Raw genomic sequence first — 25,706 nt, 5'->3', positions numbered from 1 at the left:
TGCTCTCTCTCTCAAATAAATAAAATCTTTAAAAAAAAAAAAAAAAGAAAAGAAAGCTTACAAATCAGAATCTATTAGATTTGCTAGTCCCAAAGTTTAAGCAGTTGAATTCTGGTTTGGCAGGAAAAGCAGGCCTTATACCAACCCAGCTTTCCAGTTACAAAATGGGAAAGGTATCAGAATAGAAAGGAAGAGGGCAGGCTTCTTTGTGATCCTGATCATTCTTGCCTATTGTAAGACAGCACAGAAGGCATCTGCAAGAAGTCAATACCATTTAGAACTGGACTTCTATGTTACCCTCTCTTTTACCTGGGAAAGCTTATCTTTGGAGGGGAATGTGAAGGTTTTTTGTATTCTTCTTCTTGGGCTACCTGGGAAAAGAGGAAGCAACAGACAGGTGCACAGAGGTCATGGTGTCCAGTTAAAAAAAAGAGGAGGGTAGGGGTGGCTGGGTGGCTCAATCATAAGCAACTGACTCTTGATTTTGGCTCAGGTCATAACCTCATGGTTGTGGGATCGAGCCCTGACTTGAGCTCTGTGCTCAGTGTGGAGTCTGCTTGAGATTCTCTCTCCCTTTCTCTCTGCCCCTCTCCTCGTTCACACACTCTCTTGCTCAAAATAAGTAAATAAAACCTTTAAAACATAAAAGAAATTAAAAAAAGAGGAAGGACTTGCATTATCTACATAATACATTTTTCTTTATTCAGAAATCTTGTCATCCCTTTGCAAAACCTTTTTTCTTGCTATGCTTTCTTGGAATCTGGAAGAGTCACAAAATTTAAAATTTCAAACACAGACAAAATCTACCCACACTGCAGAAAGGCCAAGAGCAAGGAAATCAGGCTGAACATAGAACTGAGTTGTTTCCTCCAGCGGCCAGGTTCCAATGTGAAGGACACCAACTCTGATGATGTCACAAGCTCACAATGTCTAAAAACCAAATTTATGGGGCACCTGGGTGGCTCAGTGGGTTAAAAGCCTCTGCCTTCGGTTCAGGTCATTATCCCAGGGCCCTGGGATAAAGTCCCGAGTCCAGCTCTCTCCTCAGCAGGGAGCCTGCTACCTCCTCTCTCTCTCTCTGCCTGCCCCTCTGCCTACTTGTGATCTCTGTCTGTCAAATAAATAAAATCTTAAAAAAAAAAAAAACCACCCAAGTTTATACCAGTTTTTCCACTTAACTTTTCTATTTTTATTAATGGCATGACTGTTCCTATAATCTAAGTTTGAAATCCTTGTTTTCACCTCTGACTGCCCTCCTTAGTACACACCTGCCGGCTTCTCCCTACCATACCAATTTTCAGGCCTTGTACATTTTCTCCCCTGAAATGCGTTTATTTCTCCCCCAGCCCCCAAGATTTTGAGTAATCTCTACACCCAAGGCAGGGCTTGAACTCCAACCCCAGATCAAGAGTGATCTGATCTAGCCAACTGAGCTAGCCAAGTGCCCCTCTCTGAAGTGAGTTTTATACTTATCCTTCTTTTTATTGCCAACACTCTGATCAGTACTTTTCTCCTGAACTTATCAACAGGTTCCCCAAAGCTTCCTAACCAAACTCCTTCTCTCTACTATTTCCTTCTTCCTTTCATCCTATAGGACGTAGTAAAAAATATCTCCCTAAAACACATTTCACCTGGCTCAGAAACTTTCAGTGTCTGCTCCCTGACCTGAATCAAATTCATTTTCTGCAAGCAAACATCCATAGTCTTAATATTTTAAAGAGTATAATTCAGGAGTCACTGAGTACATTCAGAATGTTGTGCAAACATCCCCACTATCTAGTTCCAGAACATTTTTGTCGTATTGTAGCACATATCAATACTTCACTCCTTTTTACGGCTGGGTAATATTCCATAGTATGGACATACTATATTTTGTTTATCCATTCATCATTTGATGGACGTTGGGTTGTTTCCACTTCTTGGCTATTGTAAACATTGCACATCTCGACATTTATGTACATGTTTGTTTGAACCCAAATCTTTAAACACACGCATTACATATTATTTCAGAGCAATTCTTTGCCTCTCCCTCTACTGCCCTATATTTTTTCACATTCGAGCCAAACAATAATACTTGTATTTCTTTGAATACAGTGCACTTGACCACCTGCATTCCTTTTTCATGACCTCTGTTGGCTAGGAAGCCTCTCATTCCCAGCTTTGCCATTGAGATCTTCTTCTTCAAGGACCCCCTCAGAGATCGCCAATTTCCCAGATCACTTCTTGACTTTCCTCTGTGCTCTCTAAATGACATCACTACAGTATTCTTTGTATTTGTGTATTTCTTTTATTCCCCTCTTTAAGAGGCCACAGACAACCTGCAGGCAATTTACTTCTATATCACCTATACTCGAGCACTTTGTTTCCTTAAAAGTAACAGAAAACCATAAGAAATATTTTATTTTATTTATTTTTTTAAGATTTTATTTATTTATTTGACAGAGAGAGAGATCACAAGTAGGCAGAGAGAGAGAGAGAGGAGGAAGCAGGCTCCCCGCTGAGCAGAGAGCCCAATGCGGGACTCGATCCCAGGACCCTAAGATCATGACCTGAGCTGTAGGCAGCGGCTTAACCCACTGAGCCACCCAGGCGCCCGTAAGAAATATTTTAATTTAGGAGATCTCTAGAGCCATTTCAGTCTTTGTGGTCTCATATACAGTCCCTTCAAAGGCCCAAACTGTCCACCCTCTGTGGTAGAGGATGTCAATATTATTCCTTTTGAAAGAACTCAACAAGCGCCCAGGTGACTCAGTCATTAAGCATCCCGGGATCCTGGGATCGAGCCCCGCACCAGGCTCCCTGTTTGACAGAAAGCCTGCTTTCTCCCTTTCCCACTCCCCCTGCTGTGTCCCCTCTCTTGCTGTGTCACTCTCTGTCAAATAAATAAATGAAAATCTTAAAAAAAAAAACCCTCAAAATAACTTAAATAATTAGAAGCATATCAGGTAGTGTTAACGAGGACTCTGCATTTCTCTCTTTTGTTTTAAGAATATACATTTGTTATGTTCATGTACACCAGCCTTGACTAGCGATCTTTGCTTCAGGTTTTGAATGAGAAATAATAGCCAGATACCTAGGGATGAGTGAGTTACAGCTCAGCACTGGTAAAATGTAGTTCACTTAAGGTAGTTTATGGCCAGTTATGACAGTGTCAGAATGTCACAAGCCTCAGTGACATTTCAGTACTTTCAGAAATAGCCAGGAGAATATAATCATAATTCCTATCTCTTCAGTGACTTATAATGGCCACAGAAAACTAGAAGGATCATTAAAAATAAAGCTTGCTGACCTGCAGCAGCCCCCGGACTCCCTGAGAGAGTCAGAGCTCTGTGGTTCTCTGAAGGATTCTACTTTCTTTTATTATGAATCAAAATGGTAACAGAGTAATGACTTCACCTCCCTCGGGTGAATCACCCATTCACTCAGTATTTTTACCTGATCATTATTTTTTAGCAGCGACAAATTTAAATTTAAAATTAAGGTAGAATGTAGTACGGAAACATTGTTCAACAAATATTTTTCAGCTGTTTCAGGTTTGGCCTAGTGCTCTTAACTGCCTCTTACTAAAGGGGTGTGTGTGTGTGTTTGTGTGTGTGCATGCACGAACACACACGCGCACCTGCCTGTTAACGGGTGTGATGGAAGACAGCTATCTAAGCTATCTAATCTTGAGACTTAGGGAGTTGAGGAGGAGGTAGCAGGGCCTGATATGAAAAATTCCAGAAGTTTCTTCTTCCTGGCTTCACAACGATGTTGAATGGGAATTAAGGGTATGTGATCTCGTCTTCCCTGCCATGTCTAGTCATTAATTCTTACTCTCTCCAAGCAGGAAATCGAAAGGGTAGATGGGACACAAACCTGTCTGAGTAGAGCAGGGAAGTAATTTTACATGTGATAATAAGAAATCATAGGTGACTTCCATCAATGAGAGCAAGACTTTTCCATTTCTCAGTGTCACAGCTAGTATCAAGCATCTAATAGAGATTAATATTTTTCTTATAATGCACTTCTTACCTAAGAGACCTATTTCTTAGATTTATTTGAGAGCTGAAAATGACCGCAGAATGATCTAGTTCAACAGCATCATTTTACAGAAAATAATAACAAGGACACGAAAGACTGATTAAGGTTATACAGATGCTAGCTGAGTCCGAACTAGAATCAAGGTCTTCCAAAACCTGGTTCTCTCCATTTCTGCTACACCAACTTGACTTTTTCTATTTAACAAAGCAGAGCTGCCATCAACCAGTATAACTCTGTGAAAACCATACCATACACACTTTTTTGACGAGTATTAACTGGATGACTATTCCAAGTAAGTCACTATGTCAGCTGCCATAGATAATTCAAAGGTGAATTCATTGTTACCCTTAAGGATCGTGAAATAAAATTCAACACCTGAGGAGGAAAGGATCACAAAAACGCAGTTGGGGTAAGTGGAAAGAGAGTATTAGAACTAATTTCAGGATTAATAAGCAACCTCCTTGAGATTTAGGATAGAAAGTCCCTCTCGAGTATTATACTAATTGTGTCCCCTAACTCTGACTAGGGGGCACTCACAGAACATTATCATCATTTAGAGCTTTATATAAACATGAATATTATAATTTAGAAGATAAAAATAAACTCAGGTAAGGAGGCTTTAACCTGAGGAATGTTTCCCCTTGCACGACAACAACCAACTTCCTAGTTCTTATTTATTTCAGATGAATGAATCTTCTCTTCACTAGCAATCCTGTTCATGACATGGAGCTATAAGAAGGGCCTGAAGCTAACTGGAGAAAACCACATGGCCTGGTGGGGCTGTGAGATGGACCATAAGCTGCCAGGCTTTCCAAAACGATGAGGATCTAGACAGTATCACAGGGAACCTAGGCTGGTGGGCAAGACAGCATCTGCTCACAGACATCATCTTGGCAGGGTTTGCTGACCTCTGGACAAGATCTATTTGGTTTATTTGAGTTACTGCCTAAGGCACTGGCTATTTGGAAAGGATATCCCTCTGAAAAGTTAAAATCAAGTTGGAGACAGAGATTTGGAACTATTTCACCAGCTGTTTAGGAAATCCTGGATTCTCATGTTGTCTACATTTAAGAATTTGTATGCTTGCAAAGAAACCAAAAATTAAATATGTCCCTGTTCTGTGAAGCTTCTTTAAAATTCACATCTCCGAGATATATATATATGTATGTATGTATGTATATGTAAATAGCCAAGGGAGAGTTGGTAGCTTCCATTCAACATATTTAGCTGGATCTTTTCAACCAAAATGTAAATCTGCAATGTATTCTAATGTAACCCAATTAGAGTTACTAACACCATCTGTATATATATTTTTGGTTCAGCTGTCAAAAAACACACAAATACACCCTAGTAATACAATATTCAATAGTTGTATATTTCATTGTACTGTACTTCATTTAACCTTTTATCTATTTTTTTTAAAAGATTTTATTTATTTATTTGAGAGAGAGACATAGAGAGAGAAGGAGTAGGACGGGGGAGGGGCAGAGGGAGAGGGAGAAGCAGACTCCCCAGTGAGAAGGGAGCCTGATGTAGGGCTCGATCCCAGGACTCCAGGATCACCACCTGAGCAGAAGGCAGATGTTTAATCAACTGAGCCACATAGGCACCCTCTTTTTTCTATTTTTAAATGGGCTAATTTTTCCTTTTTTCTTTTTAGAGTTACTATTTTAGTACATATTTTAATAGGTAAGTCTTGGTTCACATCTGATCTTTCTTGGAGGATAGATTATTGGAAGTAGAATTACAATAGGAAATATACAATTTTAAACTATATGTTTTTAAATAAAAGCAAACACTGTATTTAAAAAGCCAACTTTAGGGGCACCTAGGTGGCTCAATGGGCCAAGTGTCTGCCTTTGGCTCAGGTCATGATCCCAGAGTCCTGGGATCCAGCCCCACGTGAGGCTCCTTGCTCAGTGAGGAGTCTGCTTCTCCCTCTGCCCCTCCCCCTGCTCACTCTCTCTCTTAAATAAATAAATAAAATCTAAAAAAAAAAAAAAAAGCCAACTTTAAGACTTCTAACAAAACAACCTAGCACTCTCCAGACCTTATCTGTTCTGTGTCCCTCTGTTTAGCTGTTTCTTTTGCTGTCTACCTTCAAACAGTCTTTTCCTTGATTTTAAGGTGCAGACATTATCTATTGATTCTACCATGAAAGAAATAATTACATTTCTTACATAATGAAACATACTCTTTTCCCCTACCTTCCTCCCACTGATTACCCTCTTTGGCTTAAATCGACATTCTGTATTTATATTTTTATGCTGTATAAATATTATTCTCTAAGCCATGTAGAGTATTATGTTGTATTTCCTTTCTTATACATTGAAAATTCTTTCACAACAGCTAATAACTGCTCATCTTCATTCATATGTTTAATGTGGCTGCTTTAAAACCTGGCCCCAAACTCTTTGACATTCTTCCCATTGCCAGGTGAGCCTACAAACTGCTCTTGATTGTGGGCGGGCTTGTAGAGTGTTCGATAAGACACGATGGGAATGACTGTGTGTGACTTCTGAGGCTGGTTGGAGAAGAAGATGCAGTCTCCACCTGGTTTGCTGGAACACTGTTAGGAGTTCTGAGCTGGCAAGTTCTAAGGCTGCCATGCTGCAAGGAAGCCAAGCTAAATGGAGGAACCAGGCGTGAGCACTCTGGCTGGTCAGCAACGTGGTCTTGACATCCCAGCCCAGGTGCTAGCGTGAGCTGAGTCTCCAGATGCCTCCAGCGCCCAGCACTGCTGAGTCACCTCCCCGCTCCGGGGCATTCCAGCTGAGGCCCCCGATGTCAGGGGGTAGTCATCTCGGCGTGCTGTCCAAACTCCTGACTCATAAAATTCACAAACGTAATTACATCGTTATTTTAAACAGCAACACTTAGTTTTCTAGGTATCTCTGTATTTGTCTTTAATTCTCAACACGGTGAGCCTGGGTGGCTCAGTAGGTTAAGTGTCTGCCTTCGGCCCAGGTCATGATCTCAGGGTTCTTGGATTGAGCCCTGCGTTTGGCTCTCTGCTCAGCCGGGGGTCTGCTTCTCCTCCCCCCTCGGCCCCTTCCCCTGCTCGTGCTCTCTCTTTCTCTCTCAAATAAATAAATAAAATCTCTCTCTTTTTAAAAAAAGATTTAAGGGGTGCCTGGGTGGCTCAGTGGGTTAAAGCCTCTGCCTTCGGCTCAGGTCGTGATCCCAGGGTCCTGGAATCGAGCCCCGCATTGGGCTCTCTGCTCAGCAGGGAGCCTGCTTCCTCCTCTCTCTCTCTCTGCCTGTCTCTCTGCCTACTTGTGATCTCTGTCTGTCAAATAAATAAATAAAATCTTAAAAAAAAAAGATTTAATTTATTTATAAGAGAGAGAGAGAGAGAGAGAGAGAGAGAGGGAACACAAGCAGGGGAGTGGGAGGAGAAGCAGGCTTCCTACTTAACCAGGAATCCCAACACTGGGCTCGATCCCAGGCCCTGGGATTGTGACCTGAGCCAAAGGCAAACGCTTAACAACTGAGCCACTCAGGTGCCCCAAAAAATAAAATCTTAAAAAAAAAAAAATCCTCAATATGGTCAAGCGTATTAGTTTCATTGTTTTCCTTAGAAAAATCTCTCCTGGAGATCTCTGTCCTCTTGTTCCAATCTGGACTGGAGGCATCACCATCAGCCTAGGACGTGCTTGGATGAGAGACAGAGTGGCATGTCACTTGTTACTTAAAGATGTGAGCCCAGTGGCAAGGCTGCCTGGGTTTGAATCCTGGCTCCCTGCTTGCTAGCTGTGTGACTGTGTGCGAGTTAATTTCTCTGTGCCTCAGGCTCCTCATTAGTAGAGGGCTTGGCACATAATAAGTTCTCTTATTGTTGGCGTTATTAGTTTATTATCCTTCCTTTCATGATGTCCCAGGAATTCGCACTGCCTCCAGCCTATGTCTGGATCCCCTAGTTCCTAGATTCCATGTCTTTCTCTTTCTTGGTTACTTCCTTATTTTAGTAAAACACATCACTCGAAATACATCTCTTGAAAAAAAGATGCTTGGGAGATAAAGTTTTTTGAGACCTTGTATATCTGTTTTGAATTGTCTTTATTTAACACCACACTTGATAATGTGACAGTCATAAAAGTCTAAGTTGGAAACAATTTTCTCTTTGAATGTTGAAGCTATTAGTCCATTGTCTTGAAGCTTTCAGTGTCACTACTGAGAGGCCTTTCTGATTCTCCATCCTTTGTATGGTAGGTTTTTCTTTTTCTTCCTGGAAGTATTAGGTTCGTTTTTCATTCCCATTGTTGCAAAATGTGATAATGATGTGACTTGGTATGAGTCTTTTAAAATTAATTATTTAAGGCACCATTTCAATTTGGAAACTTAAGTCCTTCAATTCTCAGGACTTTTCTTTATAATTTTTTTTTGTTGTTGTTAATTTTTCTTACCTCCATTTTCAGTTTTCTTTCCCTGGGACCCCTAATAAATCTAGGATCTGTTGAATTGGTTCTCTAATTATTCTTATCTCTTTTGCTGACCTTCTTATTCAACTTTCTGGGAAATTTTCTCATTTGTATCTTCTATGCTTCTGATTTAAAAAAATTCTGCTTTCATATTTTTGTATCTAATGATTCTCATTTCTTATTCTTGGATTGTCCCTTTTTATGTATCATCTGTTCTTATTTCCTGAATTTAATGTCTTTTCTCATTGAGTAGATTGATTATAGTGCTTTTGGAATGTCTTTCTTTCTTTGCATGGTCTGTTTCCTCCAAGTTCCCTTTCCATCAGTTTGCCTTTGACTCATTCCCTCATGGCACAGGCTTTTCTCAAATGCCCAGAGGTCCTCTATTACCTATTCCATTTCAGTTGGATATTCTGTGCACTTGGGTACTCTTGAGGCTTGACAACTGGTGGGCCTCCCCGTAGGAGGACTGGTCAGGGATATGGCACAAGGGAGCCCCAAGCAGGTTCGTAGGTCTTTTCTCCTGGGCTTGACAGTTTCCCCATTTTTCTACAGGTAAATATGAGGGATTTTAAGCAGGCTGATGGCATGTCGAGAGCCAATAAGCCAAGAGGGTTAGGAGGGAAAATCTTATTGTTCCAAATGCAGATATCACATAGGCTGTCTTTGCTTGAAGTATGGCTGCTATCCCCACCCTCAGTTGTGCCTAGTTCCCTAAGTCTAGTCTCACATTTACCCAATTGATCAGAACCACAAAGCTAAGTACATTCCATGAAGTTCTGGGTAAAAGGGCAATACTTTGTGATTCTAGAGTTTCTCGATTAAAAGAAAATTAAAAAAAAAATTCCCTCTCATCTTTTACACCTTTTCTCCTACAAAAAAAAGTAGGAAATTCACCCAGTTTAAGGCCCTTTTACCCTCTGACTTTACCATGCTTTTTTTTTTCTTTGATAATACCTCAGAATTGGAGTATTCAGGGTCCAAGTTTGTTTTAAAATAACCCAATGAGCTGACAGACGGAGCTTCTGGAACTCTGCAGCTTGTGCTAGAGTCTGCAGATGGGAAACTGCCGTCAGTTAAAGGGTGGTGCTATTACCATAGCCCAATTTTTGAAAGCCTTTAGGGGAAAAAAAAAAAACACCTCTGAATTAATTAGCAGCCACCACAGGCCCTGGTTTTGTGCTGCAGTATTCTAAGAATCCAGAGAATAAGAAAGTTAATCCCTAACTTTTAACTAACATTTGCCTCTTAAAAATGCAGATTATAGGGGCGCCTGGGTGGCTCAGTGGGTTAAGCCGCTGCCTTCGGCTCAGGTCATGATCTCAGGGTCCTGGGATCGAGTCCCGCATCGGGCTCTCTGCTCAGCAGGGAGCCTGCTTCCTTCTCTCTCTCTGCCTGCCTCTCCATCTACTTGTGATTTCTCTCTGTCAAATAAATAAATAAAATCTTTAAAAAAAAATTGCAGATTATAAAGTAAGAATGTTACCTGTTACATGAAAATGCTCTTAGATGGCTTCGCTCATCATGAAATACCAATTATGTTCCAAAATCAACTAAATACTCCTCTACTGATACCTAAAATAGGAATAATTTTGTTTTACCTCTCCAATCTGCTTAATCCACAAATCTCTTCCAAGAAACTCCTGATGTAAGACTACGGGAGCTGAGTTTAGATTAAAAGCCACGGAGTCACTGGTCTTTTCTTTAATAAAAGGCTGGAGATCAGAATTTATCTAGGAGGAGTAGTTAAAAGAGTTAAATCATTCAAATGTACACACACTAGTACCTTTTAGTCCTTTCAGAAAATACGAGTTAATGCAGTGAAAAACAAAGCTAAAGGAATACAGCTTTAGATAAACTTTAATAAAGCCAAAGAACAGTTCATAGGATTAACAATAATCTTTAAAATTCTTTAAAGTAATTTTTCCCTGACACATCTCCTTTTTTATTTGGCAGCAGACTTTGTTTTACTTTTTAAGTCAAAAGCAATAATTTAAATAAAGTTTAAGTAAATGTATCTGCTTAATAAATGAATCTAAGATTTAATAAAATATATAAAAATTCATCTGGAGATATTTTATGTGTATGTAACATATGTACGTATTTTCTCCTCTCTTAAAAGCTATTTACACAACATTTAAGAAATACATATCAAATGGAATTTTTAAGTTACATATATACAGAGACAGCAATGTAACAGCTAACTTGATACTTTTTATATTTCATTATGTCCATTCAAAAGAATCAATTTTTAGAATTAAAGCTTTCACTTTTACTCCCTATATTTCTAAACTTCATTAACTTTCCATAATTTGTTTCACATATGAAACCATAAGGGAACCGTAACAAAAATGCAAATAGTCTTTCATTCTGTAAATGGCAACATTAGGTGTTATTTAATAATTTGCAAGAGTTCTCTCAAGAACCCTTTCAGGTAGTAAGAAAAGACAAACATGACAAATACGGTGTAAGTTGTAGCTTTCTGTAAGAATTACATAGTACCCACCAATCATACTGTTTATATTATGTAACAATCACCATCTATGGCTGATAGGTTTTAAGCGCACAATAAACATTTTTTTTGAGATATAAAAGCAGCTTATTAAATGGCAAGAAGTTTCCTATGTATCATTTTAGCTATTTAAGAACTGGAAAAAGAGAAAATGTGCAAATACCTTATGACTCATGGCCATGTGCTTCCCATACTGAAATGCCACATCCTGAACGTCAGCATCATGCTTTGCTAATTCCATGGCAGCCTGGCAGCTCTTTGCTAATAAGGCTCCATGGGAGAGAAAAGCCTGCTTCTTCCAAGTCGATATTCCAATATCTTTTGTGATATGATTTTCCTAAAAAAATGCAACAAAGCCAGGATTTTACAAATGCTTTAGGAGTGATTTAATTGTTTTGGATTTTGGTGAGTAGAAGAGTTAAGAAATGCACTATTTAACATACTCAGGCTAAAAAATAAATAAATAAATAAATAAAATAAAGACACTCAGGCTACTGCAATAAGACAGAACTAAAAAGATGCTAAATCCCAGGGATACCTAAAGAGAACTAAGGAGACAGGAGCTGTTGTTCTAGGGTAATGGCGGGAAAAATGAAAGCAATGCTGAAGTAAACTGTATTTTGAACTAGGACACGTCTATTAAAATTTATTTGTAGGAGAAGGCAAAATTAGAAACTTGCACCTCCAGACTAACTCCCTTCTATATTTGCATAAGTTCTTGAATGCTGGTATCCCAAAATGCAAGACTATTGCCTTTAACTTATGCGGAAATGTCAAGGGCATAACGAAGAAAATGCATTGTCTTAGAAAGTTCAACAAAAAAATCACAGAAGACGTAACCGGTTATCCAACCAAATTTATTCCCATAAGAAGAAACAAGGACATATGGGAGTATATAAGTGTAGTTTATTTAATTTCAACTTTTAAATTACGAAATCATTGTAGTATCTATAAGTATATACACACTGGGGCACCTGGGTGGCTCAGTGGGTTAAAGCCTCTGCCTTCGGGTCGGGTCATGATCCCAGGGTCCTGGGATCAAATCCCTCATGGAGTTCTCTGCTTGGCAGGGAGCCTGCCTTCCCCGCCCTCCCACCTGCCTCTCTGCCTACTTGTGATTTCTGTCTGTCAAGTAAATAAATAAAATCTTTTAAATATACACACACCTACTGCCTCTAGACCAGTTATGTACAGTAAAAATAAAATCTAAGCCACATAACGCAATTTAAAACTTGCCAGTAGTTGCATTAAAAAAGTGAAAAGAAACAGGTGAAATTAATCTTAATGACATTTTATCTATCCCAATATATCAAAAATATGATTTAATATATAATCAACATAAAGTTACTGGGATATTTTATATTTTTTTATACTAAATTTTCAAAATCAGTGTGTATTTTACACTTAGAGCCCATCACCAGCCACATTTCAAGTGCTCACAGGGTACAAGGAGTTAGAGGCTGCCCTACTGGACCAGTCTGTTCTAGCAGGGGGCTCCTGGAGGACAAGAATGATGAACCCTTTATGCTGTTCCTTTGAGACTTCAAATGAACTAGAACCCATCCAAAAGGATTAACTAACCCAAATACTTTCTACCCATACCATAATTCTTCTCCTTCCATCATTCTTTGAGGACCAAATTAACAAATAATAAGAAAACAGGACAATGAAAAGGTCAGTTCAGATCTAGTCTATTTCTTTCACCATGAGGAAGGGCACTTTCAGCCCATTGGTTAGATCAAATTCCCAGCTTCGTTTTATTTATTATGCCTTTAAACAAGAAGAAAGTTTCACTTATGGCAACAGTTACAAGTGTGCAAAATAATATTGTGTAATAATAAAAGAGGCCACCCAAGGGAGAAACAGTGCATAAGAGTTTTATAAAACATTAGGCCTGAATAATAACATATTTAATTTTACATGTTTGAAAATGTATTTTTAAACGTGTGAATTAACATACCATATTAATTAATCAAAGATAGAAATCATATTATCTCTCCATATATATACTAAATAAGCATTTGACATAATTCAACTCCTATTTTTGGGGGGAGAACCTAAATAAAATAGGAACAGATGTGTATTTCTTTAATATGATGTGTGTGTGTGTGCACGTGTGTCTGTGTGTCAGCCCTAATGTCAGCAAATACTTTATAAAGAAACATGAGTCTTACTAAAGTTAGGAATAAGAAAAAAGCACAACATCACTGTTGTTAACAGTGTAATGGAAGAGGCAAGAAAAGGATGTATTAGAAAGGAAGATTTTAACTCTTTCTACTTGAATACAGTATGACTGCATATTGGGAAAAATGAAGAGACTCAACTAAAACCTACAATAAGCAAAATAATTCAATAAAGTAGAGGCATACAAAATGAATATATTATTAATATAATAAATGTATTAACCATAGCTTTCATGCATAAAAAAAATCAGAAAACATTATAAATAGGGTCTTTTCTTCTATTATATCTATGAAAACAAAGAATAAAAAGCTGGCAATAAACAGGTAAAAAATTGATATGAAGAAAAATGTTAAAATCTTAGGGAGGAGGGGCGCCTGGGTGGCTCAGTGGTTTGGGGCCTCTGCTTTTGGCTCAGGTCATGATCCCAGAGTCTTGGGATCGAGCCCTGCATCGGGCTCTCTGCTCAGCAGGGAGCCTGCTTCCCCCTCTCTCTCTGCCTGCCTCTCTGCCTACTTGTGATCTCTCTCTCTGTCAAATAAATAAACAAAATCTTTAAAATAAATAAATAAATAAATAACCTAGTCACCCTCAAAGGGTGATAGTTTAAAAAAAAATATTAGGGAGGGAACACAAGTAAGTTGAATGAATATAAAAATATATCATGTTTAGAGACACTATAGTCCAGGGATGCTTGGGTGGCTCAGTTGGTTAAGTGTCCGCCTTTGGCTCAAGTCACGATCCCAGAGTCCTAGGACGGAGCCCCACATGGAGCTCCTTGCTCCATGGGACGCCTGCTCCTCGCTCTGCCTGCTCAGCCTACTACTCCCCTTGCTAGTGTTCTCTCTCTCTAACAAATAAATAAGCAAAATCTTAAAAAAAAAAAAAAAAAGACAACCTCATAAAGTTTACCCCAATTAAACTAAAAAGACCTTTTTCCTGTTCTGACCAGACAAGCTGATTCTAAAGTTCACACGGAACAAACAAACGTAATATAAGTAGGCAGGAAAACGATGAACAAGAACAGTGGGGGGTGGGTGGGTGGATAGGCCAGCGAAAGATGTCTAGCCCTATTAGGCATTACAAATCTCAAGATACCACGTATTACACTATAATTTTAATTATAAAATTTTAATTTTATAAATTATAATTATATTTTACAATTATAAAATTATAATCATTATATATAAATACATAAAAATTTATATAAATTATATAATATATAAACTTACTTTTATATAAGTTTATATATTATATTAATATATTATTATATATAATATATACTATATACAATTATAATTATAATTATAAATTATAAAAATTTTTTAAAAAGTATACTTTTTAGACAGAAAGACAACTGAACAAAATAGTCCAGAAATCAAACTATATATAAGAATTTATTACATTTTAGGGAAAAGTTGGACTTTTTCTGTCAATGGTGCTGGTATAACTGAATAGCTACCTAGAAAAAAAATAACAGATTGATCTGCATTTACTCTAAATGTCAAAGACAAAAGCAAAGCAACCAACCACAAAACCACAGGGATTGTGAGAAGACAAAGGACGATGAGAAAAAGTATTTCCATTTTCTATCACAGACAAATGGGAACTCTCCCTGCGCTAAGCTAATAAAGTCTGTGCCCCCTGCACCCAACTCTCCCCGAATGTCACCTTAACATGGCTGAAGGCATTCTGCAGATGTGGCTGAATTCAGGATGTTGAGATGGAGGGATCATCCCAGATTAACTGGGTGGGCCTATGGTAATCACAAGGATCCTTTGGGAGGAAAGCAGCAGGGTCTGAATCAGGTGTTGTGATGACAGAAGGGGAGGGGGAGGGGAGGAGGAAAGAGAAGGAGAGGGAGAGGGAGACTGGAAGATGCCATGTTGCTGAATCGGCAGATGGAAGCTGGGGCCACAAGCAGAGGAACGAAGGCAGAAATGAGAAAAAGCAAGGAAATGGATCACTCCTAGGGCCTCCAGAAGGAAAGGCACCTCGTCAACATCTTGATTTGGGGGCTTCTGACCACTGGAAAAAATTGCCCCCTCTGCAGAGCTTTACTGAGTGTTGGTGAGGCTCTGGAGAAACAGGCCTGTCAAGCACAGCTCATGGAGTGGGGGGATTGGGTGGCAACTGCACCATGTATCCATGAAAATGACAACTGCATTTGCCCTGTGACCCAGCAATCCCATTTCCAGGAATTAATCGTACATCTAAGCCCACACACATGTGAAATGAAATACATACAAGTTTATAGTCTATTGTTCACCCAGCTGCAAGGGTGATCCTTTTACAACTTAAGCCACACAGACCACACTGGCCTTTGTGCTGGTTCTTCAGGCAAGCTCTTCTGGGGCCCCTGAACTTGCCCTTCTCTGTCACGCACTCTGCCCAGATGTTTACAGGGTTCAGTTCCTCATCACTTTGGGGTCTCTGCTCAAATTTCAACTCATCTTTAATAGTCTCCCTCCCTCCCTTATCACCCCCTATCTCCTTACTCTGCTTTAAACCTCTTTTCCGTGGTTCTACTAGACTCCTCATATAGAATGCTGCCTGCACAAAAGCAAGGACTTTGTCTGTTTTGCCCTCTACTACATTAGATGTGCAATAAATATTTGCTGAACCTTTATCTTTCTTTTGATACTCTTCTCTTTCTCTCATTTCCACCTTCCTCTGTCATCCCTAACTTGGAAATAATAAAGAACTGAAATAATTCTCCTAGAACACCTTCCTAGCACTCATAGCTCCGAGAAAAACTGCAGCATATCACTGAAGGCACTCCTTTTTGGTACCAAGCAATACTCCAAGCCCCATCTCCTACCCAAAATAGTCCTTTGAAGGCTGCTTTCCAGCAACACAGAACAATTTGCTGTTTTCTTGAATAAAATATGTACTTTCACACTTGTGTGAATTTAAAAATATTATTCCCTTCAAAAAAGATTACATCTCCTCCCATCCCCTTCCTATTAGATTGAATAATCCGGTTCAAACATTGATTTTTTTTTAATTAAAGGTTTTATTTATTTATTTGGCAGAGACAGATCACAAGTAGGCAGAGAGGCAGGCAGAGAGAGAGGAGGAAGCAGGCTCCCTGTTGAGCAGAGAGCCCGAAGTGGGACTTGATCCCAGGACCCCGAGATCATGACCTGAGCCGAAGGCAGAGGCTTAACCCACTGAGCCACCCAGGCTCAACATCGATTCTTTGAGAAGCATTCTCAAATACTCCCACAAACCACAAACACTTTCCTCTCTAAACCAATGTTACCTTACTTACATCACAACATAGCATTGCAGTCTTTCTTTCTTTCTTTTTTTAAAGATTTTATCTATCTATTTGACAGAGATCACAAGTAGGCAGGGAGGCAGGCAGAGAGTGAGGGGGAAGCAGGCTCCCCGCTGAGCAGAGAGCCCCGACTTGGGGCTCGATCCCAGGACCCTGAGATCATGACCTGAGCCGAAGCAGAGGCTTATCCCACTGAGCCACCAAGGCGCCCAGCACTGCATTCTTTCTGACTTGCAGATTGCTTATCTGTCTTTTCTTGACTAGGGTAGACCTTGTGTTAGGCATCTTTGTATATTTTTAATCACTTAGGCCATCTTTCATCTTCAACAAATGTTTGCTGAATGAATAGAATTATGTTTACCTGTTGCATTTCTTAAGTATTTACACACTCTTTAAAAATTTTTTTTCAAGGGCGCCTGGGTGGCTCAGTGGGTTAAGCCGCTGCCTTCGGCTCAGGTCATGATCTCAGGGTCCTGGGATCGAGTCCCGCATCGGGCTCTCTGCTCAGTAGGGAGCCTGCTTCCCTCTCTCTCTGCCTGCCTCTCCATCTACTTGTGATTTCTCTCTGTCAAATAAATAAATAAAATCTTTAAAAAAATAAAAAAAAAATTTTTTTTCAAGCTAATGAGTAGATGTATTCATACAACGAATGCTAATCGGCAACAAAAGAGAAGGAACTACACACACACACGCCCTGCATTGGATGAATCTCAGAAACATTAAACTAAGTGAAAAAGGCACAAAAGGCCACATATTGTATGACTTCATTTATGTGAAATGGAGATTAGCGGTTGCCTAGGCTGGGGGTGGAAACTGTAAATGGGCATGAGGGACCTTATGAGGGTGTGTGTGAAAGTGTTCTAAAACTGATTTATGGTGATTACTGTACAACTGGATACGGTTTCTAAAAATCGTTGAATTTCATGCTTGAAATGGGTTGATTTTATGGTATGTAAAATATAGCTCAATAAAGTTAAAAAAGAAAAAAAATGAATGAGTAATATTTTACATTTCTTTGTCTTAAATGCTTAAATTGTCATTTCAACAATTTCTATGACTCTCAATTAACTTTTCTGTGGCTTGTATACCATCCTCATTTATTCATACAAGTTTGACTTAGGTTCTCAGATGGGTCAGGTTCTCCGCCAAACAGTATAGATACGAAGATGAACGGTCTGTCCTCAAGAAGCTCACAGTCCAAGGACAGCATGTATAACTATATCTACATAAATGTATGGTTAAAGCAATATGATTCTGTTTCAGAATAATTTTTGCAGGGTTTCCAATCAAAGATTCAGTTTGGTTCATTACATTTTCCTTATTGTGACTAAGATGTTTTATTATTCATTATTTCTACATTTTAAATTACACAAGTGATACGTGATCACTGAAAAAAAAATTAGAAAATTCAGATAACCAAGAAAACAATTAATTTATAGTCCCTAGAAATCTATTTGTCTAAGTTAATAAGGGTGTAAGTTAATAATTTTGCTTCTAAGTTAATCAGAACATTTATTCTCTGAACATTAAATTATTACATACTGTGACCTTGGTTACAAATGAAACCAGGTCCCTCCATTCATTTCCATCAGCTTGCCATGTATGTATTATGAAAGCACGCTGTATTACAAAGGAAAAAGGAATGTACAATTATAAAATACCAAGAAACTTGTTTGATAACCACATTCAAATCAGTATCTTCACACATCAGAGATACAGAATTGGTGTGAAATGAATGAATGTAGTCAGAGTAAATGAGATTTAGATATTCTTACAGCATCGACTTACATATGTGTAGTTTTTACTGAAGATTTATTATCCATAAAAGGAAGACACAGTGAATGAATATTTACTTTTGACGGGATTTCCTTTCTTCCATAAAGGTAATATATACCCATATGCCTATCGAATGACTGTCAGACAGAAGAACGTTGATTTAAAAAACGCAAGTCTCTCATCCACGGTCACATGACCTTTTTGCTCAAGTAAGGCTGGTTCAAATAACACACACACACACACAAACTGAAGCCTGCAAGACGATGTTGGCCTGAGATAGTGGCACTGGTGGTTTTGCTCAAATATAATACGCTGTTCTGCTAACTGAATTGTCTGGGGGACGTACTTTGAGTTACAGGAAAGTAATACATTGTATGTAAGTATTCACAGGAGACCAGAGTGTGTTTATAAAGTGGCTTGTCAGATTACAGAACAAAAGCAAATTAACTGATGCAGGAAGATGACAAAGCCCCATCTAGAACTTGCCAAGTCAAACTTCTACCTTTCATACTATCAGAAAAGAAGAGTTTGGATGATAAAGGAACTGGCTATCTGTTGAGTTAAAAAGCACTTCAAAGAAAGGATGCAAATAGCCTATTTTCATGCTTCCTACTTCTGATACATGCTCAGAGCCATTATCTTTACAAATGCAGCATAAATTTGGCTCTGGTGAGAGACATGATCTCTCTAATGCCCCATTTTACCATTTTAAATGTTTGCTTTGAGTTGCCGTTTTTAGCTATTTTGAGAAGTTAAACAAGATCCGACACAGTTTACTAGCCTTATTTAAAAAAAAAAAAATTAAGTTCAGGAAATTCTCAATAAGGACTCTCTAAATTTAGGGATAAGAAGGAAGCAAGGGGGAGAATGAAGTCTAGTACTTCCTGGGAACGAGCTATGTGATGGCATTTTCACATTCACTATTAAATTAGCTCTCAAAAATCTTAATTGTCATTATTCCTATTTAAAAGTTAAGGAGGTTTGAAGACTATATTTTGACCAAAATCAGACACTCGTACATGACAGAGATGAGTCTCAGACAAATAGCAATTGGATTCTATTTTGCTTAATACATAATAGAAATATATGAAAAATCTTTTGTACTTGGAAAAGTAGGTTGTATTTAAGGATGAATGACATGTTTTATCTATGTATCAAAAAGCTATTTTCAACCTGTAAATTAAGTCTTTTAATAATATCCATTGAATAAATCCAACAGTCTAGAGTATAAGATGAGTAATGAGTTTAGGAATAGCAGACATCACAGGTATTTTTTTAGGAATCCCTACGGAGGAAAAAAAAGTATAATATTTTTAACAGAATCATCTAATAGGCTAAAATAATTTGCTCTGATTTATAATCCAAGCACATGGGAGACAGTGAAGTAGGTATCTGGAATCTTTATATCTTTGTAAATCATGGGAGAGAAATTGGTAAGATTTGATTCACACGTATAACTAACATTGTTTTATTGTTTTTTTAAAAAAGGATTTTAGGACGCCTGGGTGGCTCAGTGGGTTAAGCCGCTGCCTTCGGTTCAGGTCATGATCTCAGGGTCCTGGGATCGAGTCCCGCATCGGACTCTCTGCTCAGCAGGGAGCCTGCTTCCCTCTCTCTCTGCCTGCCTCTCCATCTACTTGTGATTTCTCTCTGTCAAATAAATAAATAAAATCTTAAAAGAAAAAAGGATTTTAGTTATTTTTTTAAAAAAGATTTATTTATTTATTTATTTATTTGACACAGAGAGAGAGAGAGAGAGAGAGAGATCACAGGTAGGCAGAGCAGCAGGCAGAGAGAGAGGGGGAAGCAGGCTCCCTGCTGAGCAGAGAGCCCGAGGTGGGGCTCGATCCCAGGACCCTGAGATCATGACCTGGGCAGAAGGCAGTGGCTTAACCCACTGAGCCACCCAGGCGCCCGGATTTTAGTTATTTATTTGCCAGAGAGAGAGAGAGTGAGAGAGTGTGAGAGCACAGGCACGGGGAACAGCAGGCAGAGGGAAAAGGAGGGTCCCTGTGGAGCAGGGAGCCTGATGTGGCGCTCGATCCCAGGACTCTGGGATCATGACCTGAGCCGAAGGCATATGCTTAACCGACTGGATCACCCAAGCGTCCCTAACTAAATACTGTTAAAAAAAAATTGCCTCTAGAGGGCCATCTGGGTGGCTCAGTCAGTCAAGCATCTGCCTTTGGGTCAGGTCATGGTACTAGAGTCCTGGGAAGAGCCCCACATCGGGCTCCCTGCTCACTGGGGAGCCTGTTTCTCCCTCTCTCCCCTGCTTCTACTCTCTCTCTTGTTCCCTCTTTCTCCCTCAAATAAATAAATAAATAATCTTAAAAAAAAATTCTTCTACACCATAAAGCTATTAAAGCATCACTCACAAATTAGAGAGAAGGGTTACCAGGGACTTCTTGGTTTTGAGCAAGCCAGTCCCTTCCTGCCTTCTGCACTAGTCAGATCTTGCTGAAATGTGTAGGAATGACCACCCTGGAAAGGGGTCAGGATGGAGAAGGGAAGTCCCTTTCACAGCACAAATCCTTCAGCAGGTGGTATCCTTGGGAAGGGGGAAGCTCTGAACAGCTAGAGGGCAGCAGATAGTTTTCGGATGGGTTGCGCAGTAGGGGCAGGAGGGAATTCTGACTAATTCTTTGAGATGAGCATACTGGACAGCACCACGTGCAAATGCTGTCTGCTCTGAAATGCACAGTGTCGGTGCTGCTTGGGATACCATGGGTACGTGCGGTAGATGCAGGGGGCTGATTTTTCTGCACGCTTACTATATGCCAAGCACTGTGGATTTAAAAATCAGGCATTACTTCTTGATGATTAGAAGTTCAGCATTAGTTCGGTTTCAGTACACAGAAAGTAGTTTGGTATGTGAAAAGAGAGCTGTGCTTATAGTACAGAGAAGGGAGTGAATACTTCTATTAAGGAAGATAGGGGCGCCTGGGTGGCTCAGTCATTAAGTGTCTGCCTTCGGCTCAGGTCATGATCCCAGGGTCTGGAGAGAGCCCCGCATCAGGCTCCCTGCTCAGCGGGGAGTCTGCTTCTCCCTCTCCCACTGCCCCTGCTTGTGTTCTCTCTCTCGCTGTATCTCTTTGTGTCAAATAAGTAAATAAAATCTTAAAAAAAAAAAAGGAAGAGTTAACGAAGACTGTTGGAGCTGAATTAGGTTCTGAATAATAAACTGGAATTAGCCTGGAAGGTAAGGTAGAGGATGACTTCGGGGCATCATATTAGTCCCAAACTGTTGAAGCCTACTGTGGAGGGGTAGGTGAGGAAAGAGAAGGCTATTCAGATAGGTAAGAGGTTCAGAGGTTTGTATTCTTATCATTTATATGCGGGGGAAACTGTTTTCAGCAGGGAAAGATATGATTACATGTGCAATTTAGGTGGGTTGCTCCGGAGGCCATTTAGATGGGGGGCAACAATGGGAAGCTCCATTAAGGGGTAAAGTGTTACATTCCAGGTGAGCAGATCACAGGAAAGGGGCAGCTAATGGAGACTGAGTCAAGAACAAGATGAGCTGCTCAAAAAGTGAAAACAAGATAGCTCCCTACTGTGGACAAGACGCTGCCCATCTAGGATCCACACCACTCTCCCTCCTTACTAACAAGACCTCATTTTGTTCGGGTCTCACAGCTCTGATGTATAAACCAGACTAACAGCACCTTGGACAAATCTGCCATGATTGATGGTTCTGGGACCTGAACCATCCCCACCCACAGTCTTTCCTTTTATGTAACCACACCCTTATATATACCCTCAGGGCATGACGCCCTTGACCTGTCCAGGAGATAGGACAGGGGCACACACCTAAACACTGTCCTCGTGGTGGCTCCCTAGAATGTACTCCCAGCCTCTTGGCTATAAAAATAGATCCTAAGGGAGGTGGGGTTGCAGTCTTGCTGCTACCAAAGATACGCTTCTGTCCCTAAGTCCCCCTGATAAGCCATTTTTCATCTAGCTGAACTGGTCCGCCTTTTTCTTTGGTCTTACAGCTCACTTGGCCTTTGGAGGTCATCTTGCACCGACCCCCCCCCGCCCCTGGCCCCGTTTCATGGGATAGTTGCCAATGATTACCTTAGGGATGGGAGTGTGGTCTAACTCTAGCCAATGAGACAGGAGGAAGTCTACCCAGGAGGCTCCTGGAAGGAGACCTAGGTGAAACTACCAACTGTTTCCTTGGGATGTTGCTCCATCTCATTGAGACATACCCAGGACTACTGCAGCCAAACTGCCAACAACAGCCTGGTAATAAAGAGGACACCAAGAAGGCAGAGGCAAGAAAGAGACAAGCAGAGACAGAAAACCTTGATATCGTGGAGCTGTCATGTTAACTCTCCCTGATGCCCCGAATTGCCTAGAACCTGCATGTCAGACTTCTAGCTTCCAGAACTGTGAAAAAAAATTTTTTTGTTGTTGTTTAAGCCACCCAGTCAGTGGTATTTTATTGTGGCAATCCAAGCTAACAGAAGCACCTTCTGCATAAATGTCAGGATTGAATCATGGATGTTCGGAAAGCATATTTACTCTGTTCCTCCCAATATCTTTCAGCACAGTCTTCATGACCATCATGCTCACATAATGCCTTAAAATACGTTGGAAAGATCTATATTCTGACAATCTATTTCTTTTTTAAAGATTTTATTTATTTGAGAGAGAGAGAGCATGAGAAGAGGGACCTCTGACCCGAGGAAGAAGCAGACTCCCTGCCAATGAGGGAGCCTGATGCAGGACTTTATGCCAGGACTCCAGGATCATGACCTGAACTGAAGGCTGTTGCTTAACCAACTGAGCCACCCAGGTGCCCCTGACAATCTATTTCTGCATAACAAACCACCCTACACCTTAATGGCATAAACACCACAACCATGTTATGATTCTGCCTCACAGATTCAGTGGGTCAGGGATTTGAAAAGGAACAGAGAAGATGGCTGGTCTCTGCCACGGGATTCTTGGGGCCTCAGTTTGGAAGACTAGAAAAGCTGGGGATCATCTACCTACTAGGGGCTGGGACAGCCGGGTTACCAGATATCCACTTCCAACAAGATAGCTTATTTACCCACACCTCCGTGAGGCGCTTGGGGGACTGAGGACAGGAGCGCCTCCCTGTGGGCAAGTCACATGACTTCTCCCAGCAAGGTGGTTGAGCGGCTTGAGTTCTGAGAGACCAGGCAGAGGGAGTGTTCAGGACAGCAAGCATTCTAAGAGACCTTTTTATGACCGAGCCCAAGAAGTCGTGTAGTGTCACCTCTATAGTATTTTATTGGCTGAGGTTCTCACAAGTGCATTGAGATTCAAGGGGAAGGGACACAGAGCCTTACTACTTGATAGCAAATCATGGGAGGAAAGTTAAAAAAAAAAAAAAAATTGTGACCTTTTTATTTTTTGAAAACCACCACACTCTATTTTTTTTTTTTTTTTTTTTTTAGATTTTATTTATTTATTTGACAGAGACCACAAGTAGGCAGAGAGGCAGGCAGAGAGGGGACAGGAAGCAGGCTTCCTGCTGAGCAGAGAGCCCGATGTGAGGCTTGATCCCAGGACCGCGGGATCATGACCTGAGCTGAAGGCAGAGGCTTTAACCCACTGAGCCACCCAGGCGCCCCCACACTCTATTTTTTTAAGAGTGCTCAGGAGAGCAATTGATTTCTCTGCTCCCTTCTGGTTATGGGGTTGGCCAAGAGGATGATACAGAAGATGGAGTGAGGCAGGGGGTAAGCTTGGCGAGGGGTAAAGGACGACGGCTCTGCTTTTGACCTGAGAATCTGGATAAACAGTAGTGTTCTTCGCGAAGCCAGAGAAGAATGGAGTGGGTTTGGAGGGAAAGAGCATCTATCTGGTCTTATGTGTACTGAGTCTGACATGCCTGTAAGAGCTCCAAGAAGAAATATTGAATGAGCGGCAAAATATTTAGCTCCAGAGCTCAGGAGTGGTCTGGGATGGGGACATAAATTGAGACTCTCTGGCATACAGACAGCTGGTAATTGAAGGCTTGGGCTTCATTTTCTGAGAGGTCTATTCTTGTCCTGTGATCAGAATGGTATTCTGTTAAACAATTTACATGCTTAATAGTCATGTTTTATCTCTCAGGCAAATAAACTGCCTCTTAAGATGTTTTGCTGTGATAGCTATCACTAAGTGACCTGGAGTACCTCTAAATGGTGTACAAATTCAATTTAAACACTGAACAAATAAAAACATTCACCAACCAGACCCACTCTAAACTTGAGGGTCTACTTAATTGAAAAGACCATTATATGTACTAAGCTGTCTCAGTCACCAATGGCTTTTTGCCTTCTGAGTATCTGTGTCAACCTTCACTTTTCACCTCTATCTAACTAACCTCATACTCCTACATTTGATTCTCATATGTTTACTTCACAATACATTTGCTGCTATTAAATAAAAACATTTTGTGGATTAAAAAAATAGATACAGTATTATTGCTTAAATGTGCTGGGCACCTTTGTTATTTTTCTTTAAACTGTATGGATCTACTCTTATATGAGTGATACATCTCACAATAAAAAAAAATTTTAAACCACTCTCAGTAGCCTTTAAATGTGAAAAAACTCAACATTTTTATTTGCAATGAATGATTTAAGACTGTGTCTACTTTATGAAAAAAGGATGTTAGTAAAATTATAGGTATTTATTATCACCACCACTAGCATCTTCAAAGTCTTGGATATGGGAGTGATATAAGCTTGAACAGATGCCCAGCAAACAATAAAACATGACATGGCATGTTTTATTAGCTCGTTAATACATGCCTTGGGTGCAGTGTGAGGGATAGGTTGTGAGTAAATGTACCAGTGAAATACACCCCAGAGTATCTTAATGCTTTTATACAGCACTCACTATTTCACTTCTAAATCTCTTAAAATACATGTTTTCTTTTAAAGACAATTTTTACACACACACACACACACACACACACACACGCACATGTGCATACACACATGGGATATTTTTAACTTCAAAAAAAGGAAAATAAAGTTTTCTTACTTCTAATCTACAAAAGAAAACTTCCAATACGAACTCCCCTCCACTTTGAAAAGATTAATTAGTTTCTTGGAACTCAACTCATTGATTCTTTAGTTAACCTCCTTTACCCACCTTTATCCATGTTTATAGGAAGGGTCTGAAAACCCAGGATTTCCCACACTGTTTTGTGTTTCTGTTTGCGCACTGCACAATAACGTCCCTTTAAGAAACACTGTGTTCCTCTCTGGCCACCTGAGGAGGACCGCCATCACAAGCAACATGGTTAACTATCACCACGAAGAAGTTCATGACCATCTACCCTCCTTCAGTGGAAACAAATGCTCATTGCTTGCCCTTCATCCTAGGAAGGCAACAGTAACTACAACAGAAATTAAGGAAAAACTTGCTAAAAGGTACAAGACCACACTGGATGTCATTTTTGTACTTGGATTCAAAGCTCATTCTGGTGGTGGCAAGACAAGTGGCTTTAGTGTGACTTATGATTCATGGACCCCAATAC

The 25,706-nt window shown here is 40.0% G+C and overlaps 1 protein-coding gene across 1 annotated transcript in view; it reads right to left on the bottom strand.

Moving 5' to 3' along the window:
• The window catches only part of PDSS2 (decaprenyl diphosphate synthase subunit 2), a 255,955-nt gene that overhangs the window by 35,655 nt on the left and 194,594 nt on the right, over nucleotides 1-25,706 (bottom strand). Inside the window, exons 5-6 of the mRNA XM_044244610.1 lie at nucleotides 11,120-11,293; nucleotides 10,046-10,177 (exon numbers count right to left, since the gene is read on the bottom strand). Of these exons, the coding sequence (XP_044100545.1) occupies nucleotides 10,046-10,177; nucleotides 11,120-11,293 (306 nt within the window). The remainder of the gene's footprint in view (nucleotides 1-10,045; nucleotides 10,178-11,119; nucleotides 11,294-25,706) is intronic.

Source organism: Neovison vison, chromosome 1 (genome assembly GCF_020171115.1).
Source record: "Neovison vison isolate M4711 chromosome 1, ASM_NN_V1, whole genome shotgun sequence".
Taxonomy (NCBI): domain Eukaryota; kingdom Metazoa; phylum Chordata; class Mammalia; order Carnivora; family Mustelidae; genus Neogale; species Neogale vison.
Note: the sequence above shows the minus strand (reverse complement) of the source record. Positions and strands in the feature narration are given on the sequence as shown.